Source organism: Octopus sinensis, linkage group LG27, assembly GCF_006345805.1.
Source record: "Octopus sinensis linkage group LG27, ASM634580v1, whole genome shotgun sequence".
Classification (NCBI taxonomy): Eukaryota; Metazoa; Mollusca; class Cephalopoda; order Octopoda; family Octopodidae; genus Octopus; species Octopus sinensis.
Genome location: NC_043023.1, coordinates 9,798,990 through 9,819,632, shown reverse-complemented (window position 1 = coordinate 9,819,632; position 20,643 = coordinate 9,798,990). Strand labels below are relative to the sequence as shown.

At 41.0% G+C, this 20,643-nt stretch overlaps 2 protein-coding genes across 2 annotated transcripts in view; one reads left to right on the top strand and one right to left on the bottom strand.

The window, feature by feature from the left end:
• Nucleotides 1-3,426: 3,426 nt before the first annotated feature.
• The window catches only part of LOC115224959 (zinc finger protein 883-like), a 30,267-nt gene continuing 13,050 nt past the window's right edge, over nt 3,427-20,643 (bottom strand). The window contains exon 2 of the mRNA XM_029795887.2: nt 3,427-5,337. Within this exon, the coding sequence (XP_029651747.1) occupies nt 3,623-5,337 (1,715 nt within the window). The 3' untranslated portion in view covers nt 3,427-3,622. The remainder of the gene's footprint in view (nt 5,338-20,643) is intronic.
• The window catches only part of LOC115225337 (chondroitin sulfate synthase 1-like), a 33,480-nt gene continuing 33,371 nt past the window's right edge, over nt 20,535-20,643 (top strand). The window contains exon 1 of the mRNA XM_029796288.2: nt 20,535-20,643. This exon is cut by the window's right edge and continues 12 nt beyond it. The gene's annotated coding sequence lies outside the window, so the exon portion shown is untranslated.

The following is a 20,643-nucleotide window of genomic DNA, read 5'->3' as shown; positions in this document are numbered from 1 at the left end:
TCAAAGCAGGCATATATATTAAACAGTCCAATATATTATTAAAATGTGTCATTTCACAAAAAGTCAATAAAGCTAATATCACCACGACGATGCCATCCAATGCAAGCGGACATCCGCATATATACGCAATTAGTCGAATTCCTCTGCCCGCATGGTATTAATTTTCACAGATGGATTCGATTGGCCTATATATATATATATACACACATAGAGGATCAGAATCGAAATCGATCAATGGAAATTGCAGATGTGTTACCAGTGCCGGTGGCATGTCGATACTCTACTTGTGAAGACCCGTTGAGGCAAGTGAGGATCAGAATGGAAATCGATCAATGGAAATTGCAGATGTGTTACCAGTGCCGGTGGCATGTCGAAACTCTACTTGTGAAGACCCGTTGAGGCAAGTGAGGATCAGAATGGAAATCGATCAATGGAAATTGCGGATGTGTTACCAGTGCCGGTGGCATGTAAGAGAACCTTCCGTTTCGCGACCGTTGCCACCACTGCCCCGTTTCGTGTCCATTGCCAGCCTCGCCTGGCCCTCGTGCCGGTGGCACATAAAAAGCACCATCCGTTCGTGGCCGTTTGCCAGCTCTGTCTGGCACCAGTGCAGGTGGCACGTAAAAAGCACCCACTACACTCATGGAGTGGTTGGCGTTAGGAAGGGCATCCAGCCGTAGAAACACTGCCAGATTTGACTGGGCCTGATGAAGCCTTCTGGCTTCACAGACCCCAGTAGAACCGTCCAACCCATGCTAGCATGGAAAACGGACGCTAAACGATGATGATGATGATGATGATGATACACACACACACACTGAACTTTTAGAAATAGCAGCCAAAGAATTTAGCTATTTCCTCTGAGGTTACTCAAATCAGATGGGTATGTTCGATTTTTAGTGCTCTCAAATTTAAGGTTAATGAAATCTTGTACTGATGACGGGAATGTTAGAATAGGGATGTATTTCTCGCATCTCTATATCTAACTAACCCGGAAACACGTTCACAAGTAATCTAATTTTTGAGTGAACTTTCGTTATTTTTCCCTCTTAAAAAAAAAAAGACTCCGCCGGTCACGACGACGAGGGTCCCAGCTGATACGATCAACGGAACAGCTTGCTCGTGAAATTAACGTGCAAATGGCTGAGCATTCCACAGACACGTGTACCCTTAACGTAGTTCTCGGGGATAATCAGCGTGACGCAGAGAGTGACAAGGCTGACCCTTTGAAATACAAGTACAACTCATTTTTGCCAGCTGAGTGAACTGGAGCAACGTGAAATAAAGTGTCTTGCTCAAGGACACAACGCGTCGACGGGAATCGAACTCACAACCTTACGATCATGAGCCGAATGCCCTAACCACTAAGCCACGCGCCCTCACATTTTTCCCTCTATGTCTACGTGAATAGTTTCTGAGTATACATTGTCTGGGAGACTCTTCTTATAGTTGAGGAAATAGCTAAATTCTTTGGCTGCTATTTCTAAAAGTTCAGTATGTGGTAAAGCAAATTTTCTTTTGCTGAACCCTAATTATATAAAGTAATGTTAATAATATATATATATAATATATATATATATATATATATATATATATATATATAATATATAATATATATATACTAGCAGTATCACCTGGCATTTCTCGGTTTGTTTTGACCCTTTAGAATTGGAATTTTTGAAAAGTAAAAATTTTGCATTATGTAGCTTGTTACTCTCTTAAAGTGAACATTTTTCTGGTTGAAATACACCGAAAAATCATAAAAAATAGGTATTTTCATAGAAAAAAAGCACCTGTTTGATGTAAATAATTTTGGTGTTAACATGGTCCGATTTGAATTTTTTCTTCTACGGAATAAGAGCAAACCTTCTTCTATCATACTCTCAATTTTGGTCAACTTGTGTCGCAGGGTCTCGGAGGAGATAGTGTTAGTTGAAGGCTACCAAACCTGCCATACACAGACAACTTCAGCTTTATATATATATATATATATATATATATATAAGAATTTTTTGCATGATAAGATAAAAAAAACCAAGGCTGTATAGATATTAAAGTATTTATAGATAGAAGGCCTTACAGCTGTTTCTAGGATATTAATTAATAATATCCCTTCATCGGAGACAGTGTGAGAGGATGGTTAAGTCATAGTTAGTTTCGATGTGATACAAATAGAGAGTGAGGTGGAGGAAAGAAAATAGATGTAAGATATGTATGGGTATTGAATTTGTAAATCCGTTTTATAGGCATAATGGTATATATGAAATATTCCAATATCCTTTGAGTAAAATCCAAAAGTCCAACAGAGTTCAATAATAATAATAATAATAATAATAATAATGAAATTATTGTATACAGTGCTCAGGTGCCCCACAACTTGTCAGAAAGTGCATATAAAGTACATGCAGTAATGTAGAAATGTCTGGGAAGTGAACAGTGTATGAGTCAGATACATGCTTGTGTGTGTATGGAGGGGAGAAAATCAGGTGTAGTGTTGGCGAATCTCAGGAAGCATGGAAGTTTTGAAGGATGCAGTGCTCCGACAACTAACAACTGATGCCAGCAGTTTGTTCCATGCTTCAGCAACTCTCAGCGTGAAAAAATGTTTCCAAAAGTCATGGAAGGAGCTGTGCTGTTTTCTGACTTTGTAAACATGTCCGTGGGTGTTAGACAGGTGGAGTTTTAAAATAATAATAATAATGAAATTATTGTATACAGTGCTCAGGTGCACCACAACTTGTCAGAAAGTGCATATAAAGTATATGCAGTAATGTACAAATGTCTGGAAAGTGAACAGTGTATGAGTCAGATACATGCTTGCTTGTGTGTATGGAGGGGAGAAAGATCAGGTGTGGTGTTGGCGAATCTCAGGAAGCATGGAAGTTTTGAAGGATGCAGTGATCCGACAACTAACAACTGATGCCGGCAGTTTGTTCCATGCTTCAGCAACTCTTAGCATGAAAAAATGTTTCCTGAAGTCATGGGAGCAGTATTTCATCTATTGTTACGTTCTGAGTTCAAATTCCGCCGGGGTCGACTTTGCCTTTCATCCTTTCGGGGGTCGATTAAATAAGTACCCGTTATGCACTGGGGTCGATGTAATCGACTTAATCCCTTTGTCTGTCCTTGTTTGTCCTCTCTGTGTTTAGCCCCTTGTGGGTAGTAAAGAAATAGGTATTTCGTCTGTTGTTACGTTCTGAGTTCAAATTCCGCCGTGGTCGACTTTGCCTTTCATCCTTTCGGGGTCGATTAAATAAGTACCAGTTATGCACTGGGGTCGATGTAATCGACTTAATCCCTTTGTCTGTCCGTGTTTGTCCTCTCTGTGTTAAGCCCCTTGTGGGTAATAAAGAAATAGGTATTTCGTCTGTTGTTACGTTCTGAGTTCAAATTCCGCCGTGGTCGACTTTGCCTTTCATCCTTTCGGGGTCGATTAAATAAGTACCAGTTATGCACTGGGGTCGATGTAATCGACTTAATCCCTTTGTCTGTCCGTGTTTGTCCTCTCTGTGTTAAGCCCCTTGTGGGTAATAAAGAAATAGGTAATGTCATTTATGCTTTGGGATGAACGCACACATGTTTTGATAAGTAAGTTTCTCGGGAGAATGATTCACCACAAGTTTCACAACGATACGGGATTCTCTCCTGTGTGAATGCGTTTATGAAAATTTAAGGCACGTCTTGCCGGAAACGCTTTGTCACAAACATCGCAGTTGTATGGCGTCTCTCCTGTATGTGTACGTTTGTGTACAGTTAAGCTGTGTCCAAAAGCGAATGATTTCCCACAGATGTCGCAATGATATGGTTTCTCTCCCGTGTGAACACGCTTGTGTCCTTTTAAGGAACTATTGTTACAGAATGATTTACCACAGATATCGCAATATGGATTTTCTCCTGTATGGATGCGATTGTGAGTAACCAAATGACTATTACGATAGAATGATTTACCACAGATCTCACAATGATATGGCTTCTCTCCCGTATGAATACGCTTGTGTGCGTTTAAGGTACTATTGTTAGAATATGATTTACCACAGATATCGCAATGTGATTTTTCTCCTGTATGTGTACGTTTATGAAAAGCTAAGTGATTTCTCGAAGGAAAAGACTTGTCACAAACATCGCAGTTGTACGGTTTTTCTCCTGTATGAATACGTTTGTGCTCAGTTAAGCTGCTTCCATGAGCGAATAATTTCCCACAGACATTGCAATGATATCGTTTCTCTCCGGTATGAACACTTTTGTGTATAGCCACGTACGTCTGCCGAGAGAATGATTTGCCGCAGATATCACAAATATATGGTTTCTCGCCAGTATGGATTGATTTGTGTAATTTTAAGCTGCTCTTTTGGAAGAACGATTTACCACAGATATCACACAGAATTTGCTTCTTGCTGGTACGACTACGCTTGTGAGTAGCCATGTTTTGTCTGCGAGAGAAGGTTTTACCACAGATATCACAGTGATATGGTTTATCTCCTGTATCGATACGTTTGTGAGCGGTTAAGTTATATAGTTGCGAGAAAGAGTTACCACAGATATCACAGTGATACAGCTTATCGCCTGTATAGATATGCTTGTGTATAGCCAAATGACTATTCCCAGAGAATGATTTACCACAGATATCACAGTGATAAGGTCTATCTCCTGTATCGATACGTTTGTGAGCGGTTAAGTTATATAGTTGCGAGAAAGAGTTACCACAGATATCACAGTGATACAGCTTATCGCCTGTATAGATATGCTTGTGTATAGCCAAATGACTATTCCCAGAGAATGATTTACAACAGATATCACAGTGATAAGGTTTATCTCCTGTATCGATACGTTTGTGAGCGGTTAAGTTATATAGTTGCGAGAAAGAGTTACCACAGATATCACAGTGATACAGCTTATCGCCTGTATAGATATGCTTGTGTATAGCCAAATGACTATTCCCAGAGAATGATTTACCACAGATATCACAGTGATAAGGTTTATCTCCTGTATCGATACGTTTGTGAGCGGTTAAGTTATGTAGTTGCGAGAAAGAGTTACCACAGATATCACAGTGATACAGCTTATCGCCTGTATAGATATGCTTGTGTATAGCCAAATGACTATTCCCAGAGAATGATTTACCACAGATATCACAGTGATAAGGTTTATCTCCTGTATCGATACGTTTGTGAGCGGTTAAGTTATGTAGTTGCGAGAAAGAGTTACCACAGATATCACAGTGATACAGCTTATCGCCTGTATAGATATGCTTGTGTATAGCCAAATGACTATTCCCAGAGAATGATTTACCACAGATATCATAGTGATAAGGTTTATCGCCTGTATGGAATATCTTGCCTTGTTAAGTGTTCATTTCGAGGGAATGATTTTTCCACAAATTTCACAAGGATACAACTTCTCACTTGTATGAATACGTTTAAGCCTCGTCAAGCGGACGTTAAATGATGATGATGATGATGATGATGTTTGTCCAGTTTTGTTAGAATGACAAATGAAAATCTTCTCCTAAGCATTCAAGTCCTTGAAGAAGAAGAGACCTGCTGCTGCGTATTATAAAGTGTCTCGGCTCCAAAGAACTATTTTCCTGTAAGACACCAAAGATTCATTATACGAAGAACATTTCCTTCCAGTCTTTAAAAGATGCTGTACCTCGATGCAACCAATTCTTTGATGCCAATGTCATTTGATATTCTGAAAGAAGAGAGAAATAACAGAGTAAGACAGAGAAGATGGTTAACAGTTTAGAATTTAAAGCAGACATCATCCGACCCAAATATTTTGCCTATTCTAATATTCAAACTGGACATATCTAATCTTTCACACTTACCCTACAATGTCATTCTAAAAATAAACAATCACATCATTGAAATCTCAAAGCTATGAGATAATCCATGATTAATCCAAAACAATGTGGATAAATAAGGATTACATTTGATAGAGTAATCTGAATGCTAAAGGATTAAACTGGCCTCTCACACCTACTCTGCAATGTCATTCTAAAAATAAACAATCACATCATTGAAATCTCAAAGCTATGAGATAATCCATGATTAATCCAAAACAATGTGAATAAATAAGGATTATATTTGATAGAGTAATCTGAATGCTAAAGGATTAAACTGGCCTCTCACACCTACTCTACAATGTCATTCTAAAAATAAACAATCACATCATTGAAATCTCAAAGCTATGAGATAATCCATGATTAATCCAAAACAATGTGGATAAATGAGGATTACATTTGATAGAGTAATCTGAATGCTAAAGGATTAAACTGGCCATATCTGACCTCTCACACCTACTCTGCAATGTCATTCTAAAAATAAACAATCACATCATTGAAATCTCAAAGCTATGAGATAATCCATGATTAATCCAAAACAATGTGAATAAATAAGGATTACATTTGACAGAGTAATCTGAATGCTAAAGGATTAATTCTTCAGTGTTTAATCTGGCCATATCCTGCCAAATTATTCTACCAGGCTTCAAGCCAAGGTCCATGCAGTGTCATGGGTCCAAAAAATGTCCAACTTTATGCCTAATGCAAGTCCAGAGCAATGTCTTATCTCTTACAAAAATAGCGATTCTCACTTTGAAATTAACAATTTTGAAAATCTTTTTAGATTACCATTTCTTGATTATGTTTTTATCTATCTATCTATTTTATCTACTTACTAATTACTAATACGCTTAAGCAGTTGTCATTGTATTCCCTAATTCCTCTCATCATTATGAGCCGATAATTTCTCCATTTCTCCACCGTCCCTTTATTAATTTTGCCCGTCCAAGTCCTCGCTCTCTCGTCTTTCAACCTTTGCGTATTCGCGGTGCACCCGCCCTTGCCCACCCCCACCACTAATACCGGATATCTATATTTTTGCTCCATCTATACCGGATGTCGCTTCTCCCACCACCATTATAGATGTCTACTCTTCGAACCCCCCTCTTCAATACGCTATTTCACCATGCATTACCCCTCTCGTGATATCCTACGTTCTACTTGTCTAGAACCTGTCATCGTTTCTCCGAACACCCCTCCCCACTGGTGCTCCCCTATATTTCTGCACCCTCCCCCCACATAAAAAGCACCATCCGAACGTGGCCGATGCCAGCACCGCCCCGACTGGCTTCTGTGCAGGTGGCACATAAAAAGCACCAACTGACCGTGGCCAATGCCAGACCCCCACCCCTGGCACCTGTGCAGGTGGCACGTAAAAAGCACCCACTACACTCGCGGAGTGGTTGGCGTTAGGAAGGGCATCCAGCTGTAGAAACACTGCCAGACCAGACTGGAGCCTGGGGCAGCCCCTGGCTCCCCAGACCCCGGTCGAAACCGTCCAACCCGTGCTAGCGCGGAAAATGGACGTTAAACGATGATGATGATGATGATGGAACACCCTGTTCTCTCATGTATCCATGTTTAAAATTTCAGTGTGATCGGATGAACAATGCTCCAGTTATAAGTGCACAAACAGAACAGTATTTATATATATATATATATTCTGTGAGTACGATACCTCTCATCAGATCTCCAGGAATCGAACTTTCTTCAATACGGATAAACTCACACCCTCACTTTTATCTTCCCGTTCTGGAAAACTAAGATGTTTTGAAAAAGCTTTTTTAAAAACCTGATATATGACTGTGTAATACTAATTGAAATCTTAGAAACCAATTTGTTATCTAAATTCTCATTTTTATAGATCTTTCAATGATGTTTCACGATTGTAACATTATCTCCTTTGATGTTTGGAAATCTCGGATGTTTTTTCAGCTGATGAGTACGAGTCACTTATATTTACTGCAATTTTTGTAGCCTTATTAAAGATGTCCTCGTACGAAACAATTGTACCGATATACTGATCCATTCTTGTTGCTTTTTTCCTATTTGTAATCACCCCACTTTGTCGTATGGTTAACACCATATAGATTTCTGGTGCATCCTAGTCAAGTACCATATTCATGTGAATTCAACAGAACTCACTTGAATCTTAATTACTTAAACCGTATATATATATATATATATATATATATGCGCAGGAGTGGCTGTGTGGTAAGTAGCTTGCTAACCAGCCACATGGTTCCGGGTTCAGTCCCACTGCGTGGCATCTTGGGCAAGTGTCTTCTGCTATAGCCCTGGGCCGACGAAAGCCTTGTGAGTGGATTTGGTAGACGGAAACTGAAAGAAGCCTGTCGTATATATGTATATATATATATATATATATAAGTGTGTGTGTATATGTTTGTGTGTCTGTGTTTGTCCCCCTAGCATTGCTTGACAACCGATGCTGGTGTGTTTACGTCCCCGTCACTTAGCGGTTCGGCAAAAGAGACCGATAGATTAAGTACTGGGCTTACAAAGAATAAGTCCCGGGGTCGATTTGCTCGACTAAAGGCGGTGCTCCAGCATGGCCGCAGTCAAATGACTGAAACAGGTAAGAGAGAAAAGAGAGAAAAGAGAAATATAGGCGCAGGAGTGGCTGTGTGGTAAGTAGCTTGCTAACCAACCACACGGTTGCGGGTTCAGTCCCACTGCGTGGCATCTTGGGCAAGTGTCTTCTGCTATAGCCCCGGGCCGACCAATGCCTTGTGAGTGGATTTGGTAGACGGAAACTGAAAGAAGCCTGTCGTATATATGTATATGTGTGTGTGTTTGTGTGTCTGTGTTTGTCCCCCTAGCATTGCTTGACAACCGATGCTGGTGTGTTTACGTCCCCGTCACTTAGCGGTTCGGCAAAAAGAGACCGATAGAATAAGTACTAAAAGGTGGTGCTCCAGCATGGCCGCAGTCAAATGACTGAAACAAGTAAAAGAGTAAAAGAGTATATATATATGAGTCCGGGGTAGAGGCAAACCCAGGAAGACATGGGATGAGGTGGTCAAGCATGACCTTCGGACGTTGGGCCTCACAGAGGCAATGACGAAAGACCGAGACCTCTGTAGATATGCTGTGACTGCGAAGACCCGACAAATAACGTGAGTTCATGGCTGCTTCCTGCACCAGTTTCACATGGAAGCCCCAGCCCATCCAAAGTACCTTGGATCGCAGAACGGCCTGCAGAGCTTACCTTGGATTGTAGAGCGACCTGCTGTGCTTGAGGAGAGCTATTGAGTCAAGTACATCAAATGGAAATTGTAGTTGCGATACCTGTGAGGGGATCTTACGGTATATGTACCGGTGTACTTCCGGAAGTACCGGATACATTTCAAAAAAGTGATTTTTTTTATATATGGGGGGTTAGGGTTGGGTAAGGAGTGCGAGAAAATAATTTCTCTTATCTTCAGAAATGTAAACAAAGTCATATACCGAAGCATCGTCACATACCCTAACCCTAACACCCCCACTCACCCCCATATATAAAAAAAACACTTGGCGATGTTTTGAAATGTATCCGGTACTTCCGGAAGTACACCGGTACATATACCGTAAGATCGCCTCAGTTTTTAGTGTTTCCATATGGCAACTATGAGTGTATTAAAGTCGTTATAAAAATTGCACATCAAAAATATTTTAAGGAAAACGAAATAAAACCATTTTACTTACCGGGCGAAATGCTTAGCGGTATTTCGTCTGTCTTTATGTTCTGAGTTCAAATTCCACCGAGGTCGACTTTGCCTTTCATCCCTTCGGGGTCGATTAAAAAAGTACCAGTTATGCACTGGTGTAGATATAATCAACTTAATCCCTTTGTCTGTCCTTCTTTGTCCCTTCTGTGTTTGGCCCCTTGTGGGCAGTAAACAAATAAGTATTTCGTCTGTCGTTACGTTGTGAGTTCAAATTCCGCCAAGATCGACTTTGCCTTTTATCCTTTCGGGGTCGATTAAATAAGTATTAGTTACGCACTGGAGTAGATATAATCGACTTAATCCCTTTGTCTGTCCTTGTTTGTCCCCGCTGTGTTTAGCCCCCTGTGGGCAATAAAGAAATATATATATATAAATCTACATCGATTGAGGAGGAAGACGTCACAAGCCGCGGCAGACAATAGAATTCAACATAAACGTTGGTTTATGTTCTTCATATTAAGATAATAAAGAATGTTGTAGTTAATTTCTTTACACTGTTGATTAGCGATCGTGTCCGTTTAATTAAATCTGTTAAATATCCAGATTGAAGTAGATGTGGATCCAATAAATTCAGACATCATCGAACAGCAAAGAATGAAAGTAGAGAATTGCGGGAAATTGGTCAACGCTTAATAAGGGGAAGTAACTCGAAATATAAAAGCTTTACTTCACGTAAAAGAGATTTCCTTCCCCATTCTTATTTCTTCATTGCCTACAAGGGGCTAAACACAGAGGGGACAAACAAGGACAGACAAAGGGATTAAGTCGATTATATCGACCCCAGTGCGTAAATGGTACTTAATTTATCGACCCCGAAAGGATGAAAGGCAAAGTCGACCTCGGCGGAATTTGAACTCAGAACGTAGCGGCAGACGAAATACCCATTTCTTTATTGCCCACAAGGGGCCAAACACAGAGAGGACAGACAAAGGGATTAAGTCGATTATACCGACCCCAGTGCGTAAATGGTACTTATTTAATCGACCCCGAAAGGATGAAAGGCAAAGTCGACCTCGGCGGAATTTGAACTCAGAACGTAGCGGCAGACGAAATACCCATTTCTTTATTGCCCACAAGGGGCCAAACACAGAGAGGACAGACAAAGGGATTAAGTCGATTATACCGACCCCAGTGCGTAAATGGTACTTATTTAATCGACCCCGAAAGGATGAAAGGCAAAGTCGACCTCGGCGGAATTTGAACTCAGAACGTAGCGGCAGACGAAATACCCATTTCTTTATTACCCACAAGGGGCCAAACACAGAGAGGACAGACAAAGGGATTAAGTCGATTATACCGACCCCAGTGCGTAAATGGTACTTATTTAATCGACCCCGAAAGGATGAAAGGCAAAGTCGATCTCGGCGGAATTTGAACTCAGAACGTAACAGCAGACGAAATACCTATTTCTTTACTACCCACAAGGGGCTAAACACAGAGAGAACAAACAAGGACAGACAAAGGGATTAAGTCAATTATATCGACCCCAGTGCGTAAATGGTACTTATTTAATCGACCCCGAAAGGATGAAAGGCAAAGTCGACCTCGGCGGAATTTGAACTCAGAACGTAACAGCAGACGAAATACCCATTTCTTTATTGCCCACAAGGGGCTAATCACAGAGAGGACAGACAGAGGGATTAAACCGATTAAATCGATTTCAGTGCGTAACTGGTACCTATTTTATCGAACCCGAAAGGATGAAAGGCAAAGTTGACCTTGGCGGAATTTGAACTCAGAACGTAGCGGCAGACGAAATAGCTATTTCTTTACTACCCACAAGGGGCTAAACACAGAGACGACAAACAAGGACAGGCAAAGGGATTAAGTTGATTATATCGACCCCAGTGCGTAAATGGTACTTATTTAATCGACCCCGAAAGGATGAAAGGCAAAGTTGACCTTGGCGGAATTTGAACTCAGAACGTAGCGGCAGACGAAATACCTATTTCCTTATTGCCCACAAGGGGCTAAACACAGAGGGGACAAACAAGGACAGACAAAGGGATTAAGTCGATTGCATCGACCCCAGTGCGTAAATGGTACTTAATTTATCGATGCCGAAAGGATGAAAGGCAAAGTCGACCTCGGCGGAATTTGAACTCAGAACGTCAAGTCAGGGTGGGGTTTAACATCTGTAGTTATTCCAGTTTTGCTTGCGTGATTGTCTCTAATTTAATACAGCTAAACTGGCGCACGGTGGGAAAATACTCTGAAAGTAAGGTAGACCTGAAATGTGATTAGAAACGGAACAAAACGAGTTTCGCGTAAATCGGTCTACGCCTTTCTGATACAGGGTACCTTCATAAATAGCCAAAACGGTCCATAAAGGGAAAATACTCTGAAAGTAACATTACGAGAGGGGAAATATGTTTCCATTAATTTTATGTTTACGTTATATAACAATTCCTTTTGCCTTTTATTTAGAAGTGTCGGATCTTTTCGGTTTGAACGGCAGTTTTTTCTAGCGGTGTCATATTAAATTGTCACCCATAATTATGACCCTAGTATCGATCTATTGCATTTCAATCTGTTTTAGGGTTAGGGGTGGGGGGAAGGGTATCTTTTTTTCTTCACAAATGTAAATAAACCCAATCTGTTTCCTAAACGAGGGACATATTCACATGGCACAGAATGTTTTCACCTCAATAGACGTCATTGATTGGTTGAAATTGAAGAAAAAGCAACAAATATCTTACAAACTATAGAATCTTCTCAATAAAGCCAAGAGAAAAAGATGTTTTATAAACACATTCTACCAGTATACGAAGTTTAAAAGTGTTTAGTTACGTGGAAAATATTTTAAAAAACTGCCGGTCAAACCGAAAAGATCCCTTTTTTCTTCGGAAATGTAAATAAACTCAATCTGTTTCTTAAACGAGGGACATATTCACATGGCACAGAATGTTTTCACCTCAATAGACGTCATTGATTGGTTGAAATTGCAGAAATTGAAGATAAAAACAACAAATATCTTACAAACTATAGAATTTTCTCAATAAAGCCAAGAGAAAAAGATGTTTTATAAACACATTCTACCAGTATACAAAGTTTAAAAGTGTTTAGTTACGTGGAAATTATGTTAAAAAAAACTGCCGGTCAAACGGAAATGATCCGAAGTGTGCACATTTGGAATAAATAAGTGCTGTTACGGAGAGTCCAAGTGTATCTCGGAAGTTTTATTTGAGCACCTTTTCAAACTCCACCCATCTAACACCCGTGGACATATTTACAAAGTCAGAAAACAGCACAGCTCCCATGACTTCAGGAAACATTTTTTCACGCCGAGAGTTTGCTGAAGCATGGAGCAAACTGCCGGCATCAGTTGTTAGTTGTCGGAGCACTGCATCCTTCAAAACTTCCATGCTCCCCTCCATACACACGCAAGCATGTATCTGACTCATACATTGTTTGCTTTCTAGACATTTGTACATTACTGCCTATGCTCTATACGCACTTTCGACAAGTTGTGGTGCACCTGAGCACTGTATACAATAATTTCATTATCATTATTATTATTATATTAAATGCTGTAAATAAAAACTTAGCATAAACTTGTAAACCAGATGACACGAACGAATTCAAATATTTAACTAAATCATCATAAAAATTTACTTTCATTTCAAAGCAATGTTGAAGTCAACTTCAATGTTTCATAGTATGAACCGTCAGTGACCCAACGGGTCATGGGTAGCCTAGTCTAGTCTGGGCGAAATTGAAAAAAGTTGGTTGCCGTAATTTTGGGACACTCTGTGTGTATTCGTTTACTCTTTTACTTGTTTCAGTCATTTGACTGCGGCCATGCTGGAGCACCGCTTTTAGTTGAGCAAATCGACCCCAGGACTTATTCTTTTGTAAGCCCAGTACTTATTCTATCGGTCTCTTTTGCAGAACCGCTAAGTAACGGGGACGTAAACACACCAGCATCGGTTTTCAAGCAATGCTAGGGGGACAAACACAGACACACAAACACACACACACATACATATATATATATATATACATATATGCGACAGGCTTCTTTCAGTTTCCGTCTACCAAATCCACTCACAAGGCATTGGTCGGCCCAGGGCTATAGCAGAAGACACTTGCCCAAGATGCCACGCAGTGAGATTGAACCCAGAACCATGTGGCTGGTTAGCAAGCTACTTACCACACAGCCAGTCCTGCGCCTTTTACTTGTTTCAGTCATTTGACTGCGGCCATGCTGGAGCACCGCCTTTAGTCGAGCACATCGATTCCAGGACTTATTCTTTGTAAGCCTAGTACTTATTCTATTGGTCTCTTTTGCCGAACCGCTAAGTTGCGGGGACGTAAACACACCAACATCGGCTGCCAGGCAAATAGCAAATACATAAACTCTCTCTCTCTTTCTTTCTCACAACACACACACACACACACACAAACATATATATTATACGACGGGCTTCTTTCAGTTTCCGTCTACCAATTCCACTCACAAGGCTTTGGTCGGCCCGAGGCTATAGTAGAAGACACTTGCCCAAGGTGCCACGCAGTGGGACTGAACCCGGGACCATGTGGTTGGTAAGCAAGCTACTTCCCACACAGCCACTCTCCTGCGCCTATTGTGTATATATATATTATAATATATATATATATATTATATGATGGATTTGGTAGACAGAAACTGAAAGAAGCACGTCATATATATGTATATATATCTATATATATATATATATATATATATATATATGTATATATATACACATATATAGACGGACGGCTTCTTCAGTTTCCGTCTACCAATCCACTCACAAGGCTTTGGTCCGCCCGAGGCTATATAGAAGACACTGCCAAGGTGCCACGAGTGGGACTGACCCCGGAACCATGTGGCTGGTAAGCAAGCTACTTACTCTTTGGATACTCTTTTTAACTCTTTTACACTCTTTTAACTCCTGCACCTATAAAAAGTGGGTTTTGAAATATATGCCATATTTCGGGGGTGGGGGTTTGTTGCCCCTTCTTCAGCACTCACCTTGGGCAAGTGTCTTCTACTATAGCCTCGGCTGACCAAAGCCTTGTGCGTGGGACTGAACCCGGAACCATGTGGTTGGGAAGCAAGCTTCTTTTATTCAATACATTGGCCATAAAGGCCTCACATAGAAAAGAAGCTACGGGCTGGACGTAGAACAAGTAGCGCCCCCCGATTGCTGTTTCCATGAGGACATTGTTCTTTTAAAGTTTCATACACGAGGCAGCAAGCTGTTGCGGCTAGATTTTCCTGATTAAAGTCTAGGTCTTTTGGATACTCTTTTTAACTCTTTTACTCTTTTACTTGTTTCAGTCATTTGACTGCGGCCATGCTGGAGCACCACCTTTAGTCGAGCATTTCGACCCCGGGACTTATTCTTTGTAAGCCCAGTACTTATTCTATCAGTCTCTTTTGCCGAACCGCTAAGTGACAGGGACGTAAACACACAGCATCGGTTGTCAGACGATTTGGAGGACACACAGACCACAGACACACAAACATATACACACACATACATATTATAATTATATATATAATACATATATACGACGGGCTTCTTTCAGTTTCCATCTACCAAATCCACTCACAAGGTTTTGGTCGGCCCGAAGCTATAGTAGAAGACACTTGCCCAAGGTGCCACGCAGTGGGACTGAACCCGGAACCATGTGGTTGGTTAGCAAGCTACTTACCACACAGCCACTCCTGCGCCTACCATGTTGTATATATATATAATGTATTGAGTATTAAAGGAAGTAGTGAGTACTTAGTATGAAAGATTAAGAAAATGAGAGAGACTGAAACAACGTGTTAACGATACGAGATACTTTATTAGACTGCGCTTTGTTGTACAAGGTATTTGTTGTGGCGGGAAACTTACTGAATGTCCTTGTGTCAAGGGAGACAATGGGCAACGTTGATTGTTCATGTTTCACAAGCCTCTTACATTTTTTTCAGTTCAAAATATCCTTTATGAGGTAATAAACCTCTAACATTTTTCACAATATAAAATTTCCTTAACGAGGCAGCAAAACTCTTACATTTTTCACAGTTTTATACAAAAATCTTTTATGGCGCAATAAACCTCTGACATTTTTTTTTACAATACACAAGACATTTATGAGGCAGTAAACCTCTTACACGCAGTAGTGGCTGTGTGGTAAGTAGCTTGCTAACCAACCACATGGTTCTGGGTTCAGTCCCACTGCGAGGCACCTTGGGCAAGTGTCTTCTACTATAGCCTAGGACCGACCAAAGCCTTGTGAGTAGAATTGGTAGACGGAAACTGAAAGAAGCCCGTCATATATATATATATATATATAGGCGTAGGAGTGGCTGTGTGGTAAGTAGCTTGCTAACCAACCACATGGTTCCGGGTTCAGTCCCACTGCGTGACATCTTGGGCAAGTGTCTTCTGCTATAGCCCCGGGCCAACCAATGCCTTGTGAGCGATTTGGTAGACGGAAACTGAAAGAAGCCTGTCGTATATATGTATATATATATATATATTGTATGTGTGTGTGTGTTTGTGTGTCTGTGTTTGTCCCCCTAGCATTGCTTGACAACTGATGTTGGTGTGTTTACATCCCCGTCACTTAGCGGTTCGGCAAAAGAGACCGATAGAATAAGTACTGGGCTTACAAAGAATAAGTCCCGGGGTCGATTTGCTCAACTAAAGGCGGTGCTCCAGCATGGCCGCAGTCAAATGACTGAAACAAGTAAAAGAGTAAAGAGTAAAGAGTAATTCAATACAATAAAAATACAATAACAACGAGGCACTAAGCCCCTTGTTTTTATTGTCAGTTATAACCCTTCCTGCCCGACCAGGCTCCACGCCTTAGTCGAAAACCCAGACGGTGCCAAGTCGGGCCGTTTTAACACAAATCCTTGTCCTCTGGGAAGGAGTTCGCACAGCGTCCAGAGTCCAGTGAGGACCTCTTGCTTGTACAAAAAATAATTATCACAAACAACAAACCCCCACTGGACCCAAAAAGCAAAAGTCTTACCTTACAGAAGAGTCTCTTTTACATTTAATTTTCGTCCACTGCAAGCCGGCGAGATGACTTCATTCGGTGCTATGAACAACTGACAACAAACGCATGTGTAGAAGCAAGCTTCTTACCACAAAGCCACCCCTGTGCCTATATGTATGTGTGTGTGTGTACCATGTTACCCCATTTTTATCTTTGTTGCCATACATATTCGCTAGCTTTCTTACAAAGGGGTCTAATGCTCTTAGCTTAGACTTTTTGCGAGGTAATCAGATCGGAGCCATGTGGTTGGTAAGCAAGCTACTTTCCACACAGCCATTCCTGCGCCTATGATACTTTTCAAGTACCAGCGCCACCACAGGTGATTGAAACTAGCCGCACAAGCGTAAGAAAGAGAAAATGTGCGGAGTTCCTGGAAGTAGATGCCAAACGAAAAAAATATTAAACGTGTAACTAAGAAACACAAAAAAACTAAAAAATGGGAGGTGAGGTGATATAAAAAATATTAAATGATACTCCCTAAGAAAAAAAGAAAAACTTAAAAGGGGAAATATTGTAGGGATAAGTAAGTTAGTTAGTTAGTTAATTTTTTGGCTCAAAAAGCAAAAAGCAAGGCCATGTAATGGGACATGGAGTTATGTACAGGGTGGTATTCATGCAAAGAGTTCAGGCCATTTCTGGTCAAGGGAGACTGAACAGAGCAGTCGTTGGCATCTTCACGATCTCGTCCGGCAGCTTATTCCACGGATCTGCAACTCGGACGGAGAAAGCCCCTCTCCTTCGATTGAGATGAAATCGTCGCAGATAGAACTTTTCGGAGTGACCCCGCAGCCGACACTCTGGAGCAGGAGTGAAGAACAGCTCTTTCGAGAGGTTACACTTTCCGCTTATGATGTTGTGAGCAAGAATGAGATCACCACAGCGGCAGCATTTTTCTAGAGAATAAAGGTCGAGCGTCTTCAGCCTTTCTTCATAATGGTACATCTTTCCTACATGATGAGTGGTATGTGCTAGTCGCTATAAATAAGGTGACGTCGGTCAATATAAAGAGAAAGTACGAATAGACAGATATAGATAGCCGTGGTCTTGTTTTATTTCTCTTACTCTTAACAGAATGAGCGTTATAACAATCCGACATTAAGTATGCAACAAAAAGCGATCGTTAATACATGAATAATAATAATGAGAACTTTGAATATCTCTAAAAACGTATGAACAATGGGTGAATGCTAGATTTTCTTTTCCGGGCATACATTTAAATTATAATTAAATGTCTAATTTCGAAATTCGGTCGGCAAAAAAAAAAGAAGATAAAATTCAGTGTATTTAGCATAGGAATGCATTTAAAAGTATCGAAGAGTTGGATAGTTTGTAGATAATCAAAGGTATTTTGGAGAGTCTGTTTGTTGGTGGAATAAAATGAAATGAATTACCGTAAATCCTCGAATATAATCCGCATTTGCCCCCCAAAATTTAAAGGTCAAAATCCCTAGTACCTGTAAAAAAGTTGTACGCTTACTTTTGGCTCACCTTCTATAATGACACGTCACTTATATCTACAAAATAAAACTTGAAATTTCAAAGAAAATTGTGATGTGTGTCAGTTTGTATGTATCCATGCCCTACCCATTTTGTTTTTCATATACCTTAAATCCTCGTGTATAATTTGCATTTTTTTCCCAAAATTTAAAGGTCAAAATCCCTAGTGCGTACTATATACGAGGTCAAAAATGAAAATTATTTCCTAAGCAATGTCCGAGTTCCTATTTGCTGTCCGGCAATGTTTATTCAGACGCATTTTGTGATGTCGGTCGCGAAAATACCTTAAGCTAAGCCTGAAAGCAATGAAGTCATAAAAGAATCATCCATAACTTGCAATAAGCAACATTTATTAAACGTTATTACTGTTATTTCTTTATTTTCTGCAAACAAAATGCACAAAAAGGCTACACGTTTGCATTATGTTATATATACAATAATAATAAAGGACGTTACCGTATACATTTTTACAAACCAAGGACTTTATATAGACCTCCTTGACTCATGTTAGAGAAGGGGTGTGTATTATACACAAGGTTTAGGTTTTTCAGAGGTACAGCCCCCTAAAAATCCCCTGCGTATTATACTCAAGGGCGGACTATACTCGGGGATTTACGGAAAGATAAAAGTTATACGATATGTGATATGCGATAGAAGAAGGTAAATTTGAGGGAATTTTAGTAAATTCAAAGACCACTCACTCAATCACTCACTCACTCAATCACTCACTCACTCTCTCTCTCTCTCATACTCTTTTACTCTTTTACTTGTTTCAGTCATTTGACTGTGGCCATGCTGGAGCACCGCCTTTAGTCGAGCAAATCGACCCCGGGACTTATTCTTTGTAAGCCTAGTACTTATTCTATCGGTCTCTTATGCCAAACCACTAAGTGACGGGGACGTAAACACACCAGCATCGGTTGACAAGCAATGCTAGGGGGACAAACACAGACACACAAACACACACATACATACATATATATATATACGACGGGCTTCTTTCAGTTTCTGTCTACCAAATCCACTCACAAGGCATTGGTCGGCCCGAGGCTTTAGTAGAAGACACTTGCCCAAGGTGCCACGCAGTGGGACTGAACCCGGAACCATGTTGTTGGTAAGCAAGCTACTTACCACACACACACACACACCACACACACACACACATACACACACACACACACACACACTCATATATACATATATACGACGGGCTTCTTTCAGTTTCCGTTTACCAAATCCCGAGGCTATAGTAGAAGACACTTGCTCAAGGTGCCACGCAGTGGGAACGAACCCGGAACCACACAGCCCTCCCGCGTTTGTCTATTATCACCTCTAAAACTACCCCCCTTTCACATACACACCTCTTCTCTCTCTAGCTATAACCCTCTCATTCTCTTACCACCACTCTACGTGCTTATACTCTTTCTCTCTTCCTCTCTCTCTCTCTTTCCAACTCTCTTTCCCTCTTACCTCCTCCTCTACGATTTACCTACATGCCTCTTCCTTTCCCTCTTTCAAAGCCACGTGTAAACTACCTACCTCTTTCTCTCACACCCTCTCTATGCCCGCTTTAGTCCCTCCCCTTCTTTCTCTCTTCCACCTTCGATATATACCGGCTTTATTTCCTCTCAGCGTCTACTGTATTCCACTTTCTCCTCCCCTTCTCCCCCTCTCTCTTTTTCTTTCTCTCTTTCTCTCTCCTCTTATCGTCTGCTTTTCATTTCTCTCAGTCTGTCTGACACACTCTCTTTACCCCTCTTCCACTTTACCTGCTTAACTCCCTCTCCCTCTCCCTCTCTCGCAAAGCTAACATTCCCTCTTCCTCTCCTTCCCTCTAACAGCTACGCTACCTCCCTCTCTCCCTCTCTCTATTCGTTACACTCTCTCCGTTACACTCTATCTGTTACACACTCTGTATCTGTCTGACACTCTCTCTTTACCCCTCTTCCACTTTACCTGCTTAACTCCCTCTCCCTCTCCTTCACTCGCTAACATTCCCTCTTCTTCTTCTTCTCTATAACAGCTATACTACCTCCCTCCCTCTCCCCCTCTCTCTATCCGTTACACTCTATCTGTTACACACTCTCTATCTGTCTGACACTCTCTCTCTCTCTGTGCTTATCTCCCTCTCCCTCTCCTTCACTCGCTAACATTCACTCTTCTTCTTCGTCCCTCTAACAGCTATACAACCTCCCTCCCTCACTCCTTCTCTCCCTCTCTCTATCTGTTACACTCTATCCGTTACACTCTATCTGTTACACACTCTCTATCTGTCTGACACTCTCTCTCTCTCTGTGCTTAACTCCCTCTCCCTCTCCTTTCTCGCTAACATTCACTCTTCTTCTTCGTCCCTCTAACAGCTATACTACCTCCCTCCCTCCCTCCCTCCCTCCCTCCCTCCCTCTCTCCCTCTTTCTATCTGTTACACTCTATCCGTTACACTCTATCTGTTACTCTCTCTCCCTATCTGTCACACCCTCTCTACCTGTCACACACCCTCTCTCTAACCCCGACCCTTCTATACGCTCACTCTCTTCAGACGTGACAAACACA